The sequence below is a fragment of the Cervus canadensis genome, chromosome 17, assembly GCF_019320065.1.
Source record: "Cervus canadensis isolate Bull #8, Minnesota chromosome 17, ASM1932006v1, whole genome shotgun sequence".
Classification (NCBI taxonomy): domain Eukaryota; kingdom Metazoa; phylum Chordata; class Mammalia; order Artiodactyla; family Cervidae; genus Cervus; species Cervus canadensis.
Genome location: NC_057402.1, coordinates 7,477,814 through 7,497,999, shown reverse-complemented (window position 1 = coordinate 7,497,999; position 20,186 = coordinate 7,477,814). Strand labels below are relative to the sequence as shown.

The 20,186-nt window shown below is 61.8% G+C and overlaps 1 protein-coding gene and 1 long non-coding RNA gene across 2 annotated transcripts; both read left to right on the top strand.

Moving 5' to 3' along the window:
* Positions 1-6,476: 6,476 nt before the first annotated feature.
* On the top strand, positions 6,477-14,253 carry LOC122454888 (collagen alpha-1(I) chain-like). Its single transcript, XM_043489575.1, has 5 exons — positions 6,477-6,687; positions 6,843-6,981; positions 10,071-10,316; positions 12,242-12,340; positions 12,723-14,253. Exons 1-5 carry the CDS (start codon positions 6,477-6,479, stop codon positions 14,251-14,253), a joined length of 2,226 nt encoding a protein of 741 aa, XP_043345510.1.
* Positions 14,254-15,605: 1,352 nt separating this feature from the next.
* Positions 15,606-19,863, top strand: LOC122419689. The gene is made up of 2 exons (XR_006262961.1): positions 15,606-16,310; positions 17,534-19,863. It is a non-coding gene; the product is annotated as an uncharacterized LOC122419689 (long non-coding RNA).
* Positions 19,864-20,186: the final 323 nt, after the last annotated feature.

Sequence of the window (20,186 nt, the reverse complement as noted above, 5' to 3'; positions counted from 1 at the left end):
GCCAGCTCCTCTGCCAGGCAGCGTGCCCTGCGTTCACCCACCCGGCAGGTGTCAGGACTACACTTGGCAGTCTGGGCAGTCGCCACAAACACATGTGTACAAGCGTGGCTCCAGCCCAGTTCCTCCTCTCAAAGAGGGATCTGCTGACCACATGGGGACACTGCATCAGGCCTTTTTATTTTTCAGCTTTTGGCTGCGCTGGGTCTTCACTGCAGTGTGTGCACTCCGCAGTTGCAGAGGGCAGGCTGAGTTGTCCTGTGGCATTCTGCTGTCCAGTCACTCACTCGGGTCTGACTTGTGACCCCATGGACTGCAGCACACCAGGCTTCCTTGTCCTTCATCATCTCCCAGAGTTTCCTCAAACCCATGTCCATTGAGTCGGTGATGCCATCCAACCATCTCATCTTCTGCCGCCCCCTTCTCCTCCTGCCTTCAATCTTTCCCACCATCAGGGTTTTTTACAATGAGTCAGCTCTTTGCATCAGGTGGCCAAAGTATTAAAGCTTAAGCATCAGTCCTTCCGATGAACATTCAGGGTTCATTTCCTCTAGGATGGACTGGTTTGATCCTGCTGTCCACGGGACACTCAGGAGTCTTCTCACGCCCCATGGCCTGTAGAACTTTAGTTCTCTGAACAGGGATCAAACCTGTGACTTGTGCCCTGGAAGGTGGATTCTTCGCCACTGGCCCCCGCACTCAGCCTCTGAAAGGCTGCCCCACCGTGTCACGCCAGCAGCGCTCGGCTTTGGCGCAGGGCAGACCACAAGGGTCTCCCGGGCTGGTGAGTCCAGCCCCCACAGTGTGCAGCCCACGAAGGACAAGGACAGTGCTTCCTGGGCTTCCAAGAAATGCTGGTGCCAGGCTGGCCTCCCAGGAGGACTCGGCCTCTCCCGCTTCCTCCAGGCACCCAGAACACAGCCATCAAACCGCGGCCACCTGGGGGGCTACCTCTGTGGCCCCAAATGGACTGACTCTGCGTAGGTGGGAGGGAAAACTAGGCGGCCTTTTGTCCCCAGGGGCTGAGCCTGTCTGTGTGGTCGCTGTCCGCCCCAGTGGGGGCTGGGGCCCTGTGGCAGCTGGCAACCCCAGGCCCGCCCTGAGTCCCGGGGACTGGCCAGCCTGGGAGCAGGACAGGGTAGGGCGGGGCAGGCCCACAGGCAGCACCCTGGGGACTCAGGCTGCAGGCACACACAGCTCTGAGGCAGTGTGGGTGCCCCCAGGCACTCGCTTTCAGGACAGTCTGGGGCGGGGCCGGGCTGGGAGGCTCAGGCAGTCCCGGCTCCCTCCGCACCCGAGCGCCGGTCGCCTGCTCCAGCCGGCCCAGCTCAGCAGTCTCTGGTGTCCAGGCCTGAGGATGCGGCTGCTTCCTGCTAATCAGGAGAGAAGGTCAGAGGTGCCTTCTCCACTTCCCTGCTGGCCGCCATGGGGCTGGGATGGCCCTGCAGGAAGCGAAGGGCAGGCGGGCACCCTGGCACCAAGGCCGGGGCCCTGGCAGGGGCCACCGTGAGCTCCACTTCCTGCCACAGCACAGGCTGCCCCCACAGGGGTCGGCACACCAGGCGGTGGGCCTAAAGTCAGAGGAGCCACGCACAGGAGGAGCCGGCCATGGCGGGATGGCCCAGACAGGCATGGCTGCCGCGCAGAGGTCACATGGGCCCAGCCACCCAGAGAGAGCACCCATGTCCACAGAAGGGAGGCACCGAGCGGCTGGGCAGACACCAGAGCGACGTCTCAGCACGGGGCCTGCGCCCAGCGAGCAACAAGGCCATCGGGACCCCTCCTGGGGCCGTGATGACCAGAGGCCCCGGGAGTGAGGGCCTCCCCCACCCACCGCCTGAGGGGACCCCACGCCGAACCCGGGCATGAGGACAAAGGGGCCTGTTAGGAAGAGCCCGCGCCCAGCGCGTCCCTGCAGGCGAGCGGCGTTACTTCGCGGGACAGCACAATCAGCAAGGGACGTGGGGCGCGGGGCGGCCGGGCACCTCAGGGCCGGAGCAGCAGCGCAGGCGGCCCCCCTCCAGGCAAGAAGCCGCACCAGGCGACTCACGTGGGGACCGCGAGCCCAGCGGGCCGGGAGCGCTGCCTGCACGGGCTGAGGCCCACGGCCGCCTCCAGCCGCGTGCTCAGAACCTGTCTGTACAGTACCGGGCCGGGACCTCCCCCGGGGGCGGTGAGGGGAGGCCGCATCCCAGCCCCTTCAGCGCCCGGCTTCCCCAGGGCTCAGAGCGACGACCCTGGGCTTCCCCGCTGTCCAGGCTCGTCCCAGGCCACCCCAGCGAGTAGCCACAGCCGGCTCTGGGGGCCCCGAGTCCAGGCGGCACAGTCCTCGGAGACAGGCTCCCCCGAGGACTGCCGCGTGTGTGGACAAGCAGCCACCATGGGCACCGCCTCAGGCTTGCCCGCCCCCCCACCCCGCCTCAGGCCCCGCCCCCCGCCTCAGGGCAGCCCGCCCCCCGCCTCAGGGCAGCCCGCCCCCCGCCTCAGGGCAGCCCGCCCCCCGCCTCAGGGCAGCCCGCCCCTCACCCCCCACATCAGGCCGGCTCCCAGGAGGGGAGACCTTGCCCTGCTGGCTGTGGGGCGTGGCTGTCTGGAGTGGTCAGGGGGCTCCAGGTCAGATGAGAAGGGGTCTGGGAGCCACAGGGCAGGGTGAGGGCCCAGGCCTCTCTGACGTCTCACAGCAGCTGGTCCTCACACCCGACAGGCACGGGTCCAGGCTGGGGGCACACCCAGCCCCTCCCAGCACACACGGCTGCGGGCCCCTGCCCAGCGGCTCCAGGTGCCGCCAGGACAGTGGGGCCCAGCGGGGCTGCAGACTCTGGTTCCCCCCAAATCCACGTGACGCTTCATGACGCTGTCAGGAGGAGGGACTTCTGAGGATGATGACGGCGGAGGGTGGGGCCCTGGTGAAGGGGTCAGCGCCCTTGTAGACGAACCGCAGGGGGCTCCCTCGAGCACCCCCCCCCCCCCGCCCCCCGTGAGGACACAACAGAGAGACACACTGAACCAACCTGCGGGCGCCGTGGCCTCGGGCCTCCAGCCCCAGAGCCTGAGAACTAGGGGCCTGGGGTCCAAGCCGCACGTTGGGATGCTTCGCTGAGCTGATGGTGGACACGGGGCATGAGCCTCCTGGGAGGACTTCCCCTCAGCCACAAGCAGACAGGTGTGCCCAGGACTGAACTCACTCAGGAGTCATGGCCCCAGCTTGGGGGCGGGGGCGGGGGCTGCCACAGGGCTGTGGTCCAGCAGGACGCTGAGCCTGGAACCCACGCCCAGGGCTCCTCTACCCTCACCTCCTCCCGCCTGTGCCCCAAGGCTCCTGCTGAGACACCTCCCCCAGGGCATCCATTCAGGGGCACCCCTGGGCACTGGGGGTGCCCACCTGGCCCTCACAGTCAGGGCCGGACTGGACACCGTGGGGCGTGGCCCTGTCCAGGAAGGGGACTGGAGGCAGGGAAGGAAGCAGGGCGTCCAAGTGGCCCTCAGACAAGAGTTCCTCCGACAGGAGCTGGGCAGACACCAGGTCCCAAGGAGGAGGAAGCTACACCGTGACAGCAACTCCCAACAGCCAGACTCAGGAAAGGCACTTCCCAGCAACCAAAGCACACACACCACCCGCGGGGAAGCCCCTGGCAGGCGGCTTATCACAAACAGGTCAGAGCAGCCAGCAGCCGCGGACAGAGCCCCAGGGTCCTCTGTCCCCGGGCCGGGGCCAGAGCACAGTCACCTGGGCGGGGGAGGTGGGGTTGGCGTGTGGAGGCCAATCCTTTGTGAGGGGGGTTCTGGGACCAGGGTGTGGGGGCAGGGTTCCACACTGTAAGGTCCTCACTTGTTCGGGAGGGACCAGCGGGAGAGGAGGGGTGCTGCGGGACCCGCCCAGCGGCCAACGGGAAGTCAGAGGCAGGCAGGGGTGACCTGTCCCCGCCATGACCTGAGCTGGAGCGACTCCCACGTGGTGAGCCCAGGGCCCTGCAGATGCCCATGAGCGCCCCGCACTGCCCGGACCCAGGAGGCGCCACGCCTGCACCTCTGCTCAGAGCCCGCCCTGGACCCGTTGTCAGCCCGTGTGCCCTCCTCAGGCCCCCTCCTTGGGGCTCCCACTCACCCGGACTCGGCCCCTGAGACGCCTGGAATGACCGTCACAGTCACCCCGAAGCCGGCACGACCCTGCGGCTGTGATGACCCCAGCACGGCCCCGCAGGCGCAGCACCCCTAACCCCATCACTCACCAACAGACGCCTGAAGCCTTCCGCGACACCCCCGCCCCAGGCAGGCCTCGGCTGGCAGTAATGGGCCCAGATGCCCTCCTGCCGGACCCTCGGCCTTTCCCGAGCCCCACCTCTGGGAAGCCTCCGGTGGGCTCATTGGGAGTGGAGCCCCCACCAGCTGCCAGATGAGCCCGCCCCACCCTCACTCCTCTGGGGGCTGGCTGGTGCACGCCCCGGCACCACGTGGACAACCACAGCATTTGTAAACGCGCTCCACACACAGCTCGTCTCCCACCAGAGCCGGGCCAGCGGGAGGGCACACCGTTCAGGGTGGTGACTGTGGTTCTCCACTAACCCGCCAAAGCGTGACAGCCCTTAACTCATGTCGCAACCAGACGGGGCAGAACGTCTGGAGCCCAAGTTGAGGCCCCGGAATGCAAACTGTGACGGAAAAGCGCTTCCCATGCCTCTCCACGCAAAGGCAGAAAGGTCCAGACTGGTCACTGCCCAACAGAAGACGGTACCATCGCCTCGAGGGCAGCTGCAGGGCTGGGCAGCAAGGCTCCGGGAAGGGACAGGGCCCAAGATGCCAGCTGCTGTGGGTCCATGGCTCCTCACCAAGGGCCTCCCCATGGGGGCGTCACCATGTCCGGATGGGGACATGTGCCCCACGGACAACGCAGGAGGGGACAAAGGAGCCCAGTGCCAACAGGAGGCAGCACGCGGCCTGTTCAGGTGGCTCGGGGCAGAGGCAGCCGGAACCCAGGCCACCGAAGGTCAAGGCCACATCTGGGCAAAGGGCGGTGCCCCCAAGGGGCCGCCCGCCTACAGCGTTCTGCCTTCGGAGGCAGCGACGCCCAAGCCCACACGGCTCTGCTCAGGCCTCATGCACACACAGGGCTGCCCGTGCTGCGGGGGGGGGGGGGTCACCCCGCAGATGCTGGAAACAGAACCGGGATGAGACCGGACATGTTCGGCCGCTCGGCTGAGAGAGACCGGCACGTCTGCCCAAGCAGAAGAGGCCAGGCCAGGCTCCTCACAAGGCTCCCGGGAGCCCCACCCTGTGCCGGCCACTGGGGCCCTCGCTGGTGGAGATGCTGGAGACCGGAGCCCCTCCTGCAGCCCTCGCCTGTCCCAGCCCCCGCGCCGCCTCCCCACGGCCCGCAAGTGGGACAGAGGCACAGGCCACCAGGCGTGCCCCTCCCGAGAACGGGGCTGGGCGGCCCCGCAGCAGGGGGGCATCGTGGCCTGGCTGGGGAGAGGACGGAAGGCGGGTGGGGCAGCGGGGACCAGCCACCTGCCGCGGGCCCAACGGGAAGAAGGGCAGATGCGCCCAGCGCAGTGTCCCCGTCACCGTGCAGTTCTAGCTGCCGCCAGGACCCAAGCCAGCCTGACCATCCAGGAGACCCTGGACTGCGGCCTTGACCTCCAAGGGGGAGAAAGACCAGGCCAGCAGAGCGGCTGCTGCGTGCCCACCGCGCTGAGGGGCTCCCGGAGGACACACAACTCTCACCCGTGGGCACAGCAGTGGGCGGGGGCATGTGGAGTACACAGCGCTTCACTAGAAACCCTGTTCCGCGGGCAGGGAGGTCCTCGCGATGCGTCCCGGCCCTCCTCAAAGCACCCGGGCCAAGGCCACGTCCAAGACGCTCCCCCGGGGCAGAATGGGACTCAGCTTCCAGAGACGCCTGCGCTCTTCTGGGGCCGCTCTCAGCCACTGTCGCGCACCAGGCACAGGCGCTGGGAGGAGTCAGAGGCTCATGCACTCACCGCCCCTCGTATCCTGGAGCCCAAAATACCCAGCACCGGCAGGAACAACTGCGAGCCAATTCCCACCGAGGCCGGAAGCCCAGGGGCTGGACTGGAATGTCTGACGGGCCCAGGCCGTGCCCGCAGGGGCCACGCCGGGCAGGTAGGGTCTGCAGGGCAGCGGTGCCAGGACACGGCCTCAGAGGGTCCCATCCCACCGCCCACCTGCCCGAGCACCCCTACCTCAGTGGCCACGGGTCACTCTGGCCACAGCAAGTGACGCTTCAGGCTCCCGAGGGATCCCCAAGACCCGATCCGGAGCCTCCACGTGCAAAGACCCCAACTCTCCAGACTGCTCTCTGGGGCAGTCCCCTGGCCCCATCCACCCACACCGAGGTCCCCTCACCCACCTCCTGGGGCGGGGCGCTGGGGGGAGGGGGAGCCGGGGTTGGCGCCCGGATCCTGGGAAGATAGGAAGGGTGGTGTGCCCATGAGCGGGGCCCATGCAGCTGACTGCCCGTCATGAAGCATCACAGGAGACGCCATCTGCCCCAAGCACCTGCCTCCTTCCACACTCCCCCTCGAAGGCAGCACGTCACGGCACTGAGCCCACTTTGCTACCTGCTGGGGGAGCAGCCCACCACCCAGGTGTGCCCCGGGGCCTGGCGCTGCCATCGTGGGGGCAGGATAGGCGGTGACTGCAGCAAGGGGCCAGGCCTGCCCCGAGACCGTGGTCCGCAGGCCTAGACGGCCGAGGCCAGACGCCCCAGCCCCTCTCTCAGTGCGCCTCTCACCTCGAGAGCCCCAGGAGCCCAGCCCACTCTCAACCTCGCCCCGCCCACATCCAACCCCCCTCAGCCTCCAGCTAAACCCATGCCCGCCAAACAGCTCCACGGCCTCCCCGGAGCTCAACACGGCCTGGTGCTCAGCCACGGGCACCTGCCCAGCGCCGCTCCATCACGGCTCTGCCCGCGGCGGGGACGGCCCATCCCACCCACTCGCAGGCCCTCCTGCAGGCTGGGGTGCGGTTTGGCACGGATGCATTTCCTCAGGGAGGAGGGCTGAGGACTGGCCGCTGAAACAGGGAGGAGCAGAGCCTGCCCGGCGGCCAGTCTGTGATGCCACAGGAAAGGGCTACCGCATGTCCAGCAGGTCCGGAGGCAAGGAAAGAGCCAGGAAGAGGAGAGTGCCTGAGGACTTCCTGGGGCTTGTGAGAACCACCCGCCCAGAGCCCAGAGCCCAGTGACCCCAACTCAGGCACACAAGAGAAATGCCCCCCTGGACACCACAGAGGTGACCGCAGAGCCACTGGGGAGAAAGGACAGACCTTCGAGCCAGTCACACCCGACGGACACTGACCTCACAAGAGCCGAACTGAGAGCCACGATGGGGAGACGCTGCCCGGGACCCCACAACCGGCAGGACACCCTCTGGGACAACGGTAAACATCTCAGATACACTGAAAGAACGATGAGTTATCTGCAGATCCTCACTAAAGAAAATCCTAAAGATGCATTTTCAGACTGAGGAGGAGGAAAAATGGAGATTCCCTGGTAAAGAATTGGCCTATAATGCAGGAGACCCCAGTTCTATTCCCGGGTTGGGAAGATCCACTGGAGAAGGGAAAGGCTACCCACTCCAATATTCTGGCCTGGAGAATCCCTTGGACTGTACAGTTCATGAGGTTGCAAAGGGTCAGACACGACTGAGCGACTTTCACTTCACACTTCTGAGATGCAAAAAGAATTTAAAAAGTGGTGAGTTTTGAGATTAATCAAGTATTAACAACAGAAAGTAATAACAATAATCTCATATGGGCTTAAAAAGCATGTTAAAATACTCTAAACAAAAGCACATAAGCATGAAAGTGACGCGTCAGAATAATGTGGTCTAAGGTCCCTCTGTTGTTCAGGAAAAGAATTTACAGTTAGCTCTGACACGCAACAGCAAGCATGCAATTTACATGGTAACCATGAAAGAAACAGAAATAGTGACAAGTTTTAAACTAATATGGTAACCACGAAAGAAACAGAAATAGTGACAAGTTTCAAAATAATAAGAAATGGAATAAGAAAAAAAACCAATGCGTGATAAGGTACAATGAAAAAGAGAAACTTAGGGGAAAAAAAGGATAATAAGGACAAAAATAAAGTGGTAGACATGAACCCAACTATCAGAAATTTAGACAAATAACAATGGACTGAATGTCCTGGTTAAAAAATAAAGACTGTCAGATTAAATGAAAATGAAATCTGCTGCTGCTGCTGCTGCTAAGTCGCTTCAGTCGTGTCCGACTCTGTGCGACCCCATAGATGGCAGCCCACCAGGCTCCCCCATCCCTGGGATTCTCCAGGCAAGAACACTGGAGTGGGTTGCCATTTCCTTCTCCAATTCGTGAAAGTAAAAAGTGAAAGTGAAGTCGCTCAGTTGTGTGCCAAATAAAAAACACACAGCCAGCGTTTGAGGACACAGGAAAGTTTAAAGAAAAAAGGTAGGAAAAGATATAGCAGGCAAATATATCCAACAGACAGCTGAGGAAAAGCTCCGCTGGGTGCAGAGTCAGCCCCTAGCACTCAGGGCCTGTGACTCCGCAGGGCTGTGACCTGAGGACAGAGCTCCAGGTAAACAGCCAAACCCTCCAGGCTCGGAGACTCTTACGTGCTTGCCAAGCAGACAGGAAAGGTAACAAGCCTGAAGACGCTATAAGCCAAGCATGACCCAAAGGGACAGGTATCAAACACGGTACCATCAAGTGCCAAACACACGGCCCTTTTCAGGACAAGCAGAACACACATGAACACTGGCTTCAAACGGAGCCCCAGAGCAAGTCCTAAAACATCCTAAGGGCCCGGTGTCATACTGACCACCCTCTGCGACCACAATGCGACTCAGTTAGAAACAATGAAAAAAGAAGAAATGAATTCAACAATGGAAAAATAACTAACAGAAAAACGTTTGGATGTGAAGAAACTTTGAAATATCCCACCATGCTAAAGAAAGGAAAATGGAAATTTTTAAAAAAGATTTTAAACTCAACAACTCTACGCATAAAAGCTTGTAAAATGCAGCCAAAACATTACTTATTTCACAGGTTTAAAATCTTACAAGAGGGACTTCCCTGGTTATCTGGTTAAGAATCCACCTACCAATGCAGGGGACACAGGTCTGATCTCTGGTCTGGGAAGATGTCACATGCCGTGGGGCAACTAAGCCTGAGCACCTCAGCTACTGAGCCCGTGCTTGGCACCAGGAGAGGCCACTGCAGAGAGGAGCCCACGCGCCGCGGTGCAGAGGAGCCCCGCACACCCCAACTAGGGAAACCGGCACGGCAACGAGGGCCCAGCGCAGCCAAAGGCAAATAAATTCACGAGCAATTAAAAAACCAAACACGCAAGGAAAGGAGGAAAAAGAAGGAGCTATGTATGTATCTTAAGAGATCAAAACACGTACACGTAACAAAAATAAAGAGCATAAACGGAAAGGAAGGTGTGAATATTCATTTAAAAAAAACCGACGAACGCTTGGTGAGATAGATCAGCGTGTGGATGCCCACCCACACGGTCAACGGAAAGAACCAGAAGGGGACAGCTCTACAGGTCCCGCAGGTATTTTTTAGAAAAAGAATATTAGGAACAACTTTTTGTCAATAAACTTGAAAATCAAGAGAAAATGGACAAATTCACAGAAAAATGTATTTCTAAAGCTAACTGAAAGGCAGGGAATCATTAAAGCAGTCGAGTCAGCAGTTACCCCTGCCCCAGAGCAACCTGGAGTCAGGTCCCCTGACCGGCGATTTCACCATCGCCTGGACGTTCAGGGAACAAACAGCTCCTGCTTCACACAGAGGCGCGGTGGGGCCGCCCACTCTGCAGGTATCTCGGCATCAGAATCAGATGAGGGCAGCGGATGAGCAGATTACAGACCCCAGACAGAGACGCGAAGGCCTGAGCAAAGTCTGATCCCATCTACCTACCTGCGGGAAGGGGACCAGGGCACCTCCAGGCCGGCACGCTGCTACGTTTCCAAGAGGGAGAGGAAAGTTTAATGCTGGAAGAGCCACATCGGCAGGGAAAGGAGCAGGACAACATCCGGCTCTCAGAGCTTGATCACACCCAGCGCCCGCGCACTACAAGTGCCCGGCAAGCCCCCGCGGAGAAACCCCAGCGCAGCCTCCAAAGTGGCTGGAGTTGAAATGATGGGGGAACACAGGACCTGCACAGAACGGCTGGTGGGCGACGCTGGGGTGCGTGGCCCACAGGGCGGCCACGGCCCGGGCAACCAGCACTCGCCCTGCCGCGGGCTGCAGCAGACCCAGCACACGGACGCCAAAGCTCACGCTCCAGCTGCAGCCCCTTCTGGAGGGTGAGCCAGGCAGAAGGCGCCACAGGAGGGTGCACGGGAACCTGCGGGTTCAGGAAACTCGCAGAGAGATGTCTGACCCTGTAACGTCAATGCACAAACAATGCACAAACAGGACGGAAAATCAGGGGGCAAGTGCAAGGGTTCAAAGTGCCCCAGACCCCACTGAAGCAGGTCAACCGGGGTGGGGGGGTGCGGCAGGAGGCTGCTCAGGGGATCCCCGCAGGGGGCAGGAACAGCAGGATGACAGGACTGGGGGTCACTGAAGGGGGTGCAGTCTGTTCCCTCAAGGAAATCCAGGAAACCGAACCTGCCTCTGTCAGAGCCCCGCGGGCCTGGCACCAGCTCCCAGGGAGAACAGAGAGCTCTCCCGACAGCCCCGGGGAGGACAGACCACAGGACAAGACCAAGGTCAACACCAGGTGCACCTTGGGTGGCATCACAGCCTTGCAGAGGAGAGGGTGGTCTCAGCACAGCGCTGGAAAGGAATTACTGGCCCTTACAAACCCACTGAGGCTCAGGTCAGGGGATAAAACAAGAGAAAAAAACTGGCAAGAGAGATGAACAAGAATTTCGCTGACGGGGAAGTACAAGTGGCCTACATCGGTAATCAGAGAAATTCAAATTAAAACCACAATACCATTTCACACCCACCAGATTGGCAGTGATTAAAAGTCAGGCAGTGTTGGCAAGAGTGCAGAGCAGTGGGGACGCCAGTGGGGGTGAGCTGGCACAGCCACTTCGGGAAGCCTCCTGGTAGTAACACTGAGCACACGCCCCCCCCAAACGCTACTGCCAGTGCAAGAAGGCCCGGGGTGGCTTCTTCACTAGTCCAAACCGGGGGCCAGCCACAGTGCCCAGACAGAGCAAAGACACACCGCTGCCTCACGGGGGCCAGCGGGCACCCACACCGGCAGCTCCAGCGGTCAGAGCCGGGAGCGTGCGCCGAGCACACGGACAGAGCGGTGCCTCTGCACCCAGTCTCCAAACAGGCAGGGGGGACAGCCTTCCCAGGGGGCAGCGGGGCCAGCAGCACCGTGGGAAGGGCCGCCCTGGGACAGGCTGGGGTGCTCTGTGCCTGCCCACCCCATGGCTGCTGGGCCCCAGGCCCACAGAACAACCTGCCTGCCCTGCTCCCCGCCCCACCCCGGGCAGAGCTGTGGAACCCCAAGCCCTGGCGCTGCCTAGCTCCCACCCCTCATCCCGCCCCTTCCCGCACACACACAGCAGGGTGGGCGTTCTAGACCAGCTCCACGCCCCGGACCCCAGCCGCCTTCCCCACCTCCCTCTGGGTAAGACCTCAGTGGGCTTTTCAGAGCCCCAGGAGACTGCTGAAAGGTGCAGGAAAGGCAGGCTGCACTCCTAGCTCTGGGGGGAGGGAGGGTGTATGTACTCGTCAGGAGCAGGGCATCTGTGCCCCCAGGGAGGGCAAGAGGTCGTAGGGGGGGGTGGTTTTGCTGACGATGACGGGGTAGCAGAGAGAAGGAGCACGGTGTGGGGGGGGGGGTCCAGCATGACCCAACACTGGGCCCAATGCCAAGATGGGAGAGAGAAGGGCGGAGACCAGGCCTGGGCAGGTGAGACCTCCCAGAGAGGAGGCAAGCAGGCAGACATCCTGAGAACACCCCACCCTCCCAGAGGCCCACAGAGGGAGCACCCAGCCTTCCACTGGGCACAGCCACACCCGGAGCTGCGGGCCCCACGCTTGGGAGGGCACGCCGGCACCTCTGCGTGCCCAGCACCTGCCCTGCACACCTGTTGACGGCGCGGCGGCAGAGCCCCCTCCGCACACACGGCCACGTCCTCTGGTCCCACTCGGAGGGCTCCCCAGGGACAGCTCTTCCTGGCTGCCCGCCCGAAGCCCTCGTGGCCTGGTGTCCACTGCAGAACCAGGCCCCGGCATGACTCTTGTCTCTCTTTGCCCTCAGCCTGGGAGCTTCCTCAGGAAGGACCACTGATTGGGAAAAAGTCCACAGAGCTTCCAGCTGGCAGGAGAAGCAGGGGCTGGCCACAGCCCTGCCCCATGGGTGAGCCGCATCCAGCTGTACTGCTGGGGACCGGGCGCTTCACCAAGTGAAGGGGGCAGCGTCTCTGGCGATTGCATGATGCAAGGAGCAGTGTTTATGTCCAGGGAAGTCCCCAAATTACAAAGCACAGTGCAAACGGAGAAAGGGCGGACACTCCGGCCAGCAGGACAGAGGGGTAGGGTCAGACCCTCAGAAGGGTGAAGGATGAAGCAGTACAGCTCTGTTCCCAGATATGTGTCCTCTGGACACTGCGTGCCCCGAGAGTGACTCCCAGGCCACCCAGGCGTGACAGTGTGGCCGGACGCAAAAGGAAATCTATGGTACCCGTTGGAGAGAAGAGACACCACACCCTAAGTCAACTCCACCGGCACCGCACCGGTAGGCAGGTGCAAGGATGCCGGACCGGCACGAACCAGGTGAGCGCCCGCGAGAGCCCCGCGGATCGCCGGGCCTGTGAGAGCCGGCGCCGCTTCCTCGGCTGCACTGGACCAAGACCTCAGGGACCATCCACGAGTCTGGGCTCGCGCGCAGAGAAGGCGCGCACCCGACGTGGGGCGCCAAGGCCACGGCCCGGGGTGGGGATCCCGGAGCGGACGGCCCCCGGGGCAGGCCCCCAGTGGGGGTCCCGGGGTGGTCGGTCTCAAGCGGGGACCCCAGGGTGGACGGTCCCGGTGCACGGCCCGGAGCGGGGGGGGGGGGGGGCCGGTGGGCAGGTCCCGGGAGGCCGGGCGGGGGTGCAGGCCCGGGAGGGGGCCCGGGCGCGAGGTCCCCGGGGACCGGTCCCCGGGGCCGGCAGGTGCGCGCGGGAACAAAGCGGCGGGCGGGCGGCGTACCTGGGCACGCAGCTGGGGCTGGAGCCATCCACCTCCCAGGTGGCGAACAGGTTCATGGGCACTGGCGTGTTGAGCGCGGCGGGCGCGCCGGCCAGGCCCAAGCGGCCCCGCTCGGCCATGGCGCCGGCCCCCGCCGCTCCCTCGGCGGCCTGGGCTGCGGCCGGGCCGCGGACGCGCGGCGGGCGGGCGGGCGGGCCGGGCGCGCGGAGGGCGGCGGCGCGGTCACATGGCTGCCGGGCGGCGGGGCCGGCCGGGCGGGCGACAGACAGGCCCGCGGGCGGCGACCAGGCTGCGGCCGCCCCGCCCCGCCCCGCCCGCGCGCGCGCCCGCCGCGCGCGCCCGCCCCCGGCCGCGCCGCCGTCGCCCATTGGCTGGGTGGGCGCGCGCTCGCCGACTCGTGCCCAATCATGTCGCGCGGAGGGCTCACCGGAAGTGAGGTTCGCGCGCCCCCTCCCGCCGGCGACCCATGAGGCGCCCCCGCCCGCGGCCTTCGGGAGCGCGCCCCCGCGCCTGCGCACAGGCCCCGCCCAGAGCGCCGCGCCCCGCCCCCCCAGGAGCCGCCGGGAGGGGCCGGAGAGACCCCAGGGTCCGCCAGCGACCCTGAGCCCCGCAGCCACCGCCCCGGCCTCCGCGAGTCCCCGACCCCCAGTGCTACGCATCCCCGAGTCTGCCCGCTCCCACGCGATCCCCGCGTCCCCTGACGCCCCCATTCCCCTGCCGTGCCCCATGTCCTCGGCCCCGACTGCCTGGACCACCCGTCAGGCCCCCGCGGCCCTGGAGTCCTCCGGAGGCTCGCCCAACCCGCGAACCCGCCTTGCGCCCCCGGCGTCCCCGTGCTCCCTCCCCCCACCCCCGCCCCGACTCCCCCGGCAAAAGATCGCCTGGGCGGGACGTGGAGCAGGGGGACCGGGGTTGCGGGGCCAGCCGCATCGCCCTCCCCCACCCCGAGCTCCTGCCCGCGGGCGCACTGGGGCGCTCAGGGGCTTGGTGTGCTCCTCCACAGATCCCTTCTGGAGTGTCCTCTTTCTGCCTCAGCCTCCTTATTATCCGGCAGTGCCCTCTCTGCGGTTTTTAGGATGACACTGGAAAACAAATGTCTGGGAGCAGAGGCGGCCCTTGGTGTGGGGCTCCCAGTGAACTCGGGAACCCAGACAAGGAGGCAGTGACCAGAGCTGCCCACTGGGCCAACGGGGCAGCAGAGGTCAGGAAAGGTCCTGGAAAACAGCATCTTGTTTTGGGGGCCCAAGGAGGGGTCCCCTCCCCCGTCCTCTTGGCCCCGGTTCTGGTCAGTCACCAGATCCTGCTGCTGAGATTTAGGAAAAGCTGTTCTGGCATCTCTTCTGCTTCTTTGTAGCCACAGTAAGCACAGCTGCTTTCCTCCCTGCTCCTGTCTGTGTCTTGTTGTCTATTGAAAACAAGCCCAGCCCCAGCAAACCGACTCGCCCTTGGGGTTTACCCTCCAGCGCCCCTGTCAGCTCTTTCTCCTGCAGCAGGCCCCACGCTGGCTCCCCCCCTTTGTAAGAGCTCGCCTCCAGCTCTGACTCCCTCTCTGGAGCTGCAAACAGCTGTGGCTGCTTAAAGCTGGGGTGGCACTTCGGAGAGAACAAGAGAACCTGTGTTCCCCGCATGTTCCTGCGCCTTTGGTGGGGTGCAGCTGAAAGCCACGCGGGCCGTCTGTCCCTGGCCAGCTGACTGGGTATTGTCTTACATAGAGGCTCCTGCCAGGCAGAGTGCCTGCGCGACTCATACCTCCGAGGTGGGGGAGGGGACATCCAGAGACCGCCTAGCAGCCTCCTGTGAGGACAGGGGCCTGCTGACCTGAGTGTTCAGCCTGCGATGGTGCCAGGCAGCGAGAGGTGCAGTGGCCTGAGATGAAGGGGCCACCTGACACTTTGTGTCTGCGTGCACTGACATCTCACCCAGGAGAGGACTATATCTGGGGGTCTAGTGAGGAACTTTGGGGTGACTAAGCCAGAGATGAGGGGGCTCAAGACCAGCTGTGCCCTGCGTCTGTACTGGGCACCACTGTGAGCCCTTCACGGACCGAACAGCTCTGTCCCATGCCCATTTTACAGATGGAGACACTGAGGCACACGTGGCTACGCAGTCCCTGGTGGGAGGAGCCAGGGTGTGGTTTCACACAGTCTGGTCCAGAGCTGCCCTGATAACCGTGACAGGGAAGTGCTTAACTCCTCCTGCGAGGTAGGGAGGCAGAGACTAGGAGGGTGCTGTGTGCTCCGTCTGTGGCTCTGTTTACATTTTCTGTTTATAAACGGAGGTGGGATCATATGCACACCACAACAGAGGTGGTGGTGGTGCGGTGAAGTGGACGCCTCACTTTGGGGTCAGTCACTTCCTCGTCAGAACCTGTCCCACGCGTGGCCATTCCCTGTGTCCGAAAATGACTGGACTGTGTGCCGCAGGGTGAGTGCCCCAAAGGCTGGGAGGACGCCCCTCCGGATGGCGCAGCCTGCCACACGCCCCACCCCTGACACACACACTAATGTTGTGAGCACCGCTCTCCTTTCCGATGGCTGTTTTTGTAAAACAGGAACTTGGCTAAAGAGGAACCTCTCTGGACAACTGGGGTGGCATTGCTCGGGAGGCAGCTAGAGGATGGGTTGTCCAGAGCATTGAGGTCCCAGGGGGGCACCCTGAACCCCTGTGCTGAGACCCTGACAGTGCGCCACCTGCCTGCCGAGGGTTTCAAATGCCTTAAGGCCTCGGCTTTCCAAAGGGCGCGCTAGGACGCCCGCAGGCTGGAAGCCCCGACGCAGGAAGACGGGACCACGTAGCAGCTGGCAGCCGCCTTCCTGCGATCCCACCCGCTGGGGGGCCCTGCGCCAGCCAGCCCCGGTTCTCGCTTTTCTTTGGGGCCCTCTGGGCCGCTGGCTCTTGGAAACTGCTCCGTCAGTTCACTCTGAGTTAAAAGAAATCGCCCCAGGCGTGGGAGGCCTCGCGGCCCCTGCCGGCAAGAAGCTCCCCTCCGGGTGCGGACCCCGCGGCGTTCCTCTCCCGCGGGAGCTGCGCGGCGCGTCTTCCCGCGAATGGAGCGCCGCAAACCCGGGAGCGCGGACTCGGAGGAGGCGGCCGTGCTCCTCAGCCTAGTGGTCTTCGGAGCGGCTCCAGCCGGTCAGGTGAGCGCCCAGCGCTTCCTTCAGGACCCAGGCACCTGCTCAGCTGGACGGCTCCCTCCTGCTCCAATCCGCAACTTGGCGGCATCTCCTCTCCCCGGGGCGGTGCTGGGAAGCCGCTTACGGAGGAGCAAGACCCTGGCCGGCCCAAGCTGCGGGCAGAACCCCCTTGACGTGACCTGTGTCCCATCCAGGCCTGTGGGTGGAAGTCGTGGTAGGGCTGAGGCACCATCACTGGGATAGGATGGAAACTGCACAGCAGGCTGGGCAGAGGACAGGATGGCCAGGGAGGCGCGACCTCACCCCGCAGGGCCACTGCTGGGAACGCTGAAGGGGAGGCCTGTCTGAGGCGCTCCAGGCAGGTGGGACGGCCCCTACCTGGCCCAAGAGCCGCAGGGGCGGTGGACTCAGCTCGAGGGCAGCCCTGGCCCTCCAGCCGTTGGTATTCAACATAGGGGTAGAGGTTCAGACACAAGATATCCACCCCGCTGAGCTTTGTGAGCCAGGGTGGTGCCCAGCATCTATCCCCTGAGTTGTTATTTTTCAGTCGCTCAGTCGTGTCTGACTCTTTGTGACCCTGAGAACTGCAGCCTGCCAGGCTTCCCTGTCCTTCACCATCTCCCAGAGTTTGCGTATATAACTCATGTTCATTGAGTCTGTGATGCTATCTAACCATCAGGACAGATGGTTATAGATGCAATGCAGGAGACCTGGGTTTGATCCCTGGGTTGGGAAGATTCCCTGGAGAAGGGAATGGCAATCCAGTCCAGTATTCTTGCCTGGAAAATCCAATGGACGGAGGACCCTGGTGGGCTACACCCATGGGGTTGCAAACAGTCAGACACAACTGGGCAACTAAGCATGCATAAGCATTCTGAGACTTGGATATAGTACAACCTGTTTACATAGGTATCCATTTAGGGTGGGGGTTTAGACCAACATCATGTATGTGGGAAAGCATTAGTGGCAACCCATTAAAGTGGTCAGATTAGTCCTTAAGACGTTCATAAGAGCTCATGTTTTAGAGGAAGGGAGGAAGAAGTTATGCTGTCATTACTAATAGAATTTGGTTATTTCCTGAGAAAATGTGAGAGAAGAGCCGGGGAAAGTGCTGTAACTCTGCAGAACTGAGACTGTCACAGGCTGTAGGATGTAAAGGTGTTTGTTGTCCATCCCCAGAAACAGCAAACAATAAAACAATGTGAATCTCTCCTTTCCTCTTCCAGAGGGATAGAGCTCTCAGTCTGTGGCTGGACATGGGACCCCCCAGAGGAGAGACCCCGTTTCCCTGCCTTCCAGCAGAAACTCAGAGCATGCGGCTCGGTTGTGGACCTCCAGGCCGTGGACCGGTACCTCCTGTCAGATCAGCGGCGGCATTAGATTAGAAATAAAGTGCCTGATAAGTGCATGATGCGCCTGAATCATCCCAAAACCATCCCTCCCCGTCCTGGTCTGTGGAAAAATTGCTTCCCACAAAATCGGTCCCTGGTGCCTGAAAGGTTGGGGCCTGCTGCTCTAAAGGCATATCTGCGTGATGGACCACGATGCCGGGAGGAGTCTTCTTTGGGAGGGGCTCATCAAGTGCTCCCCACAAACGGACAGGCCCCAGAAGGTCACTGCGGGGACCTACAGGAATTTTGTGTCCACCCGACTGGCCACGGATGCCCAGGTTAAGCAGTTTCTGGGTCTGTGTGAGGGGGTTTCTGGTGAGCTCAGCAGTGGAATGGGTGGTCTCAGTAACACAGGTGCCCCCCCGTGTGGGTGGGCCTCCCCAGGGCGGGTGCCCCCCCTCCCCCCCACGCCCCCCACCCCGTGCAGGTGGGCTCATCCATCCGCTGAGGGTCTGGATAGAACAGAAGGTGGAGGAAGGCAGGATCTGCCTTTCTGCACCTGCCTCAGCGTTAAGCTGGTGTCATCCCATCTCCTGTCCCCGGGTTCTCAGGCCCCAAGTCTTGGGGTGACTCACACCACCTGCTTCCTGGGTCCCCAGGCTGCAAACAGCAGCTCGTGGGACTTCTCAGCCTCCGTCATCACAGGCGCCAAGGCCTCATAGTAAACCTCCCTGGGGGTGCACAGGCCCCTCGTCCGTGGCTCTAGAGACCTCTGACTGCTACAGAGGTTAAAAAACTGACACTAAACTTCAACTGGAAGAACAAACACGAGCTCATACCTGAGACGCCGTCCTGGGTCTTCTCACTCGGGAGTCGGGGTGACTACAGTGGCTGCCCGGCCCTGTCGTGGGTCAGCCGCAGGGGCGGGTGTAAACCTCGGGGCTGCTGACCAGAAGGCACAGGAGAGGAGGGCACCACAACTAGCAGGCTTAGGAGGAGGGGTGCTGTCCTAGCCAGTATTTCAGGGTCTCGTGTGATGGCCGTGACTAGAGCCACACCTGTCATGGCAAGGGTCCAAGAGGCAACCGGTAGCCCAGAGCAGGCGGGAGGATGGCTCTTCTCAAGGCTGTCTGCTAGACCATCAGGTGTGCAAAACGCCAACGTGGGGACTTCCCTGGTGGGCCAGTGGCTAAGGCCCCACGCTCCAGTGCAGTGGTTCGATCCCTGGTCGGGGAACTAGATCTCACACACGGCGACTAAGAGCTCCTATACCGCAGTGAAGATGCAACTAAGATCTGCTGCAGCCAAATAAATAAATAAACGTACATATATATATAATGTCAACGTGAAACCCAGATGGACAACAAAGTAAAAAGCACTGAATACAGCAGAGCAAGCTCTAGACTCGAGGGGACTCTCTGAGCAGAGAGACTCTGGAGGAAGTCGCTTGCGGGTAGCTGGGCAGTGCTTGTTTGTGGACCTGGAGATGTGCACTGTCCCTGAAGCCAAAATTCCACGGTCAGCAAAGTCAAAAGGCAAACGGGAGAAGAACATCTGTCATGTATAGGGCAGGCCCAGGGTGGTACCCTGGGTACATAATCGCCACCTACACCTACAAATCGCCATGCAGACAGAGAAGATGTTCCAGAAGATGGGAGCGGGTTGGCTAGCATCCCTGGAATCGAAGTTCCCGTACAGAGACGCCTGCTCTGCGCTGAGAGTTAAAGGAGCGGACCTTAGGACCCTGTGTTGGTGTTGGCAGCAAGTGGGTGCCCTGCCCCAGAGGGGCTGCAACCGGCAGCTCTGGGGGGAACCCCTGGGGAGGGAGCAGGAGCCCGGGACGCTGCGAGTGGCACTGCCTTGCGGCCACCTAGGTGAGCGGTTCCTGGATCACCTCTTACCTGTGGGGGTCTGAATGCTGGGCACCTGGCCACTGGGGCTTCTGCGAGTGAAGCCTGGAGTCAAGTCCAGGGTGGCAGGGCCAGGCGAGGTCAGGCCAGCCACCGCGCAGCTAACCCCTGAACATACAGCTGTGTGAAATGGTCAGTTAAAACATGGCTTAAAAGAGACTGCATGATATGATCCTATTTGGTTAACAAAACGTGTGTAAATGCATGTACATGTCAAATATATATTTACATGCAAGTGATTATACATGTAAAAGACCTCTCAATGTACAAGGAAAACATGGAAGCTTAGAAGTGAATCGAAGTGTTAAGAAATTATCTCTTTGTAGACAATTCAGTTGATTGAGCTTTGCTTTTTTGCTTCTCTTTATCTCATATTTTCTTTATGGTGAATATGTATTAATTGTGCAAAGAAAATAAAGGAAAATAATGGCAGCGTCTGTGGTTTAAACCGCATTTGCCGCCCGTGGAACATAAAGGCTCCAGTGAAACGGGTGATTGTGCATCTAGAGCAGCATGGGGAAAGCGCGATGCTTGGAAAACCAGGTTGTGTAGCTGAAAAGACAGCTCACCTGGGGTCAGGATAATGCCGAGGAGCCCTCCCCCGTTTACCAGGGGTTGTTCTGGGCCCTGAGAATAAG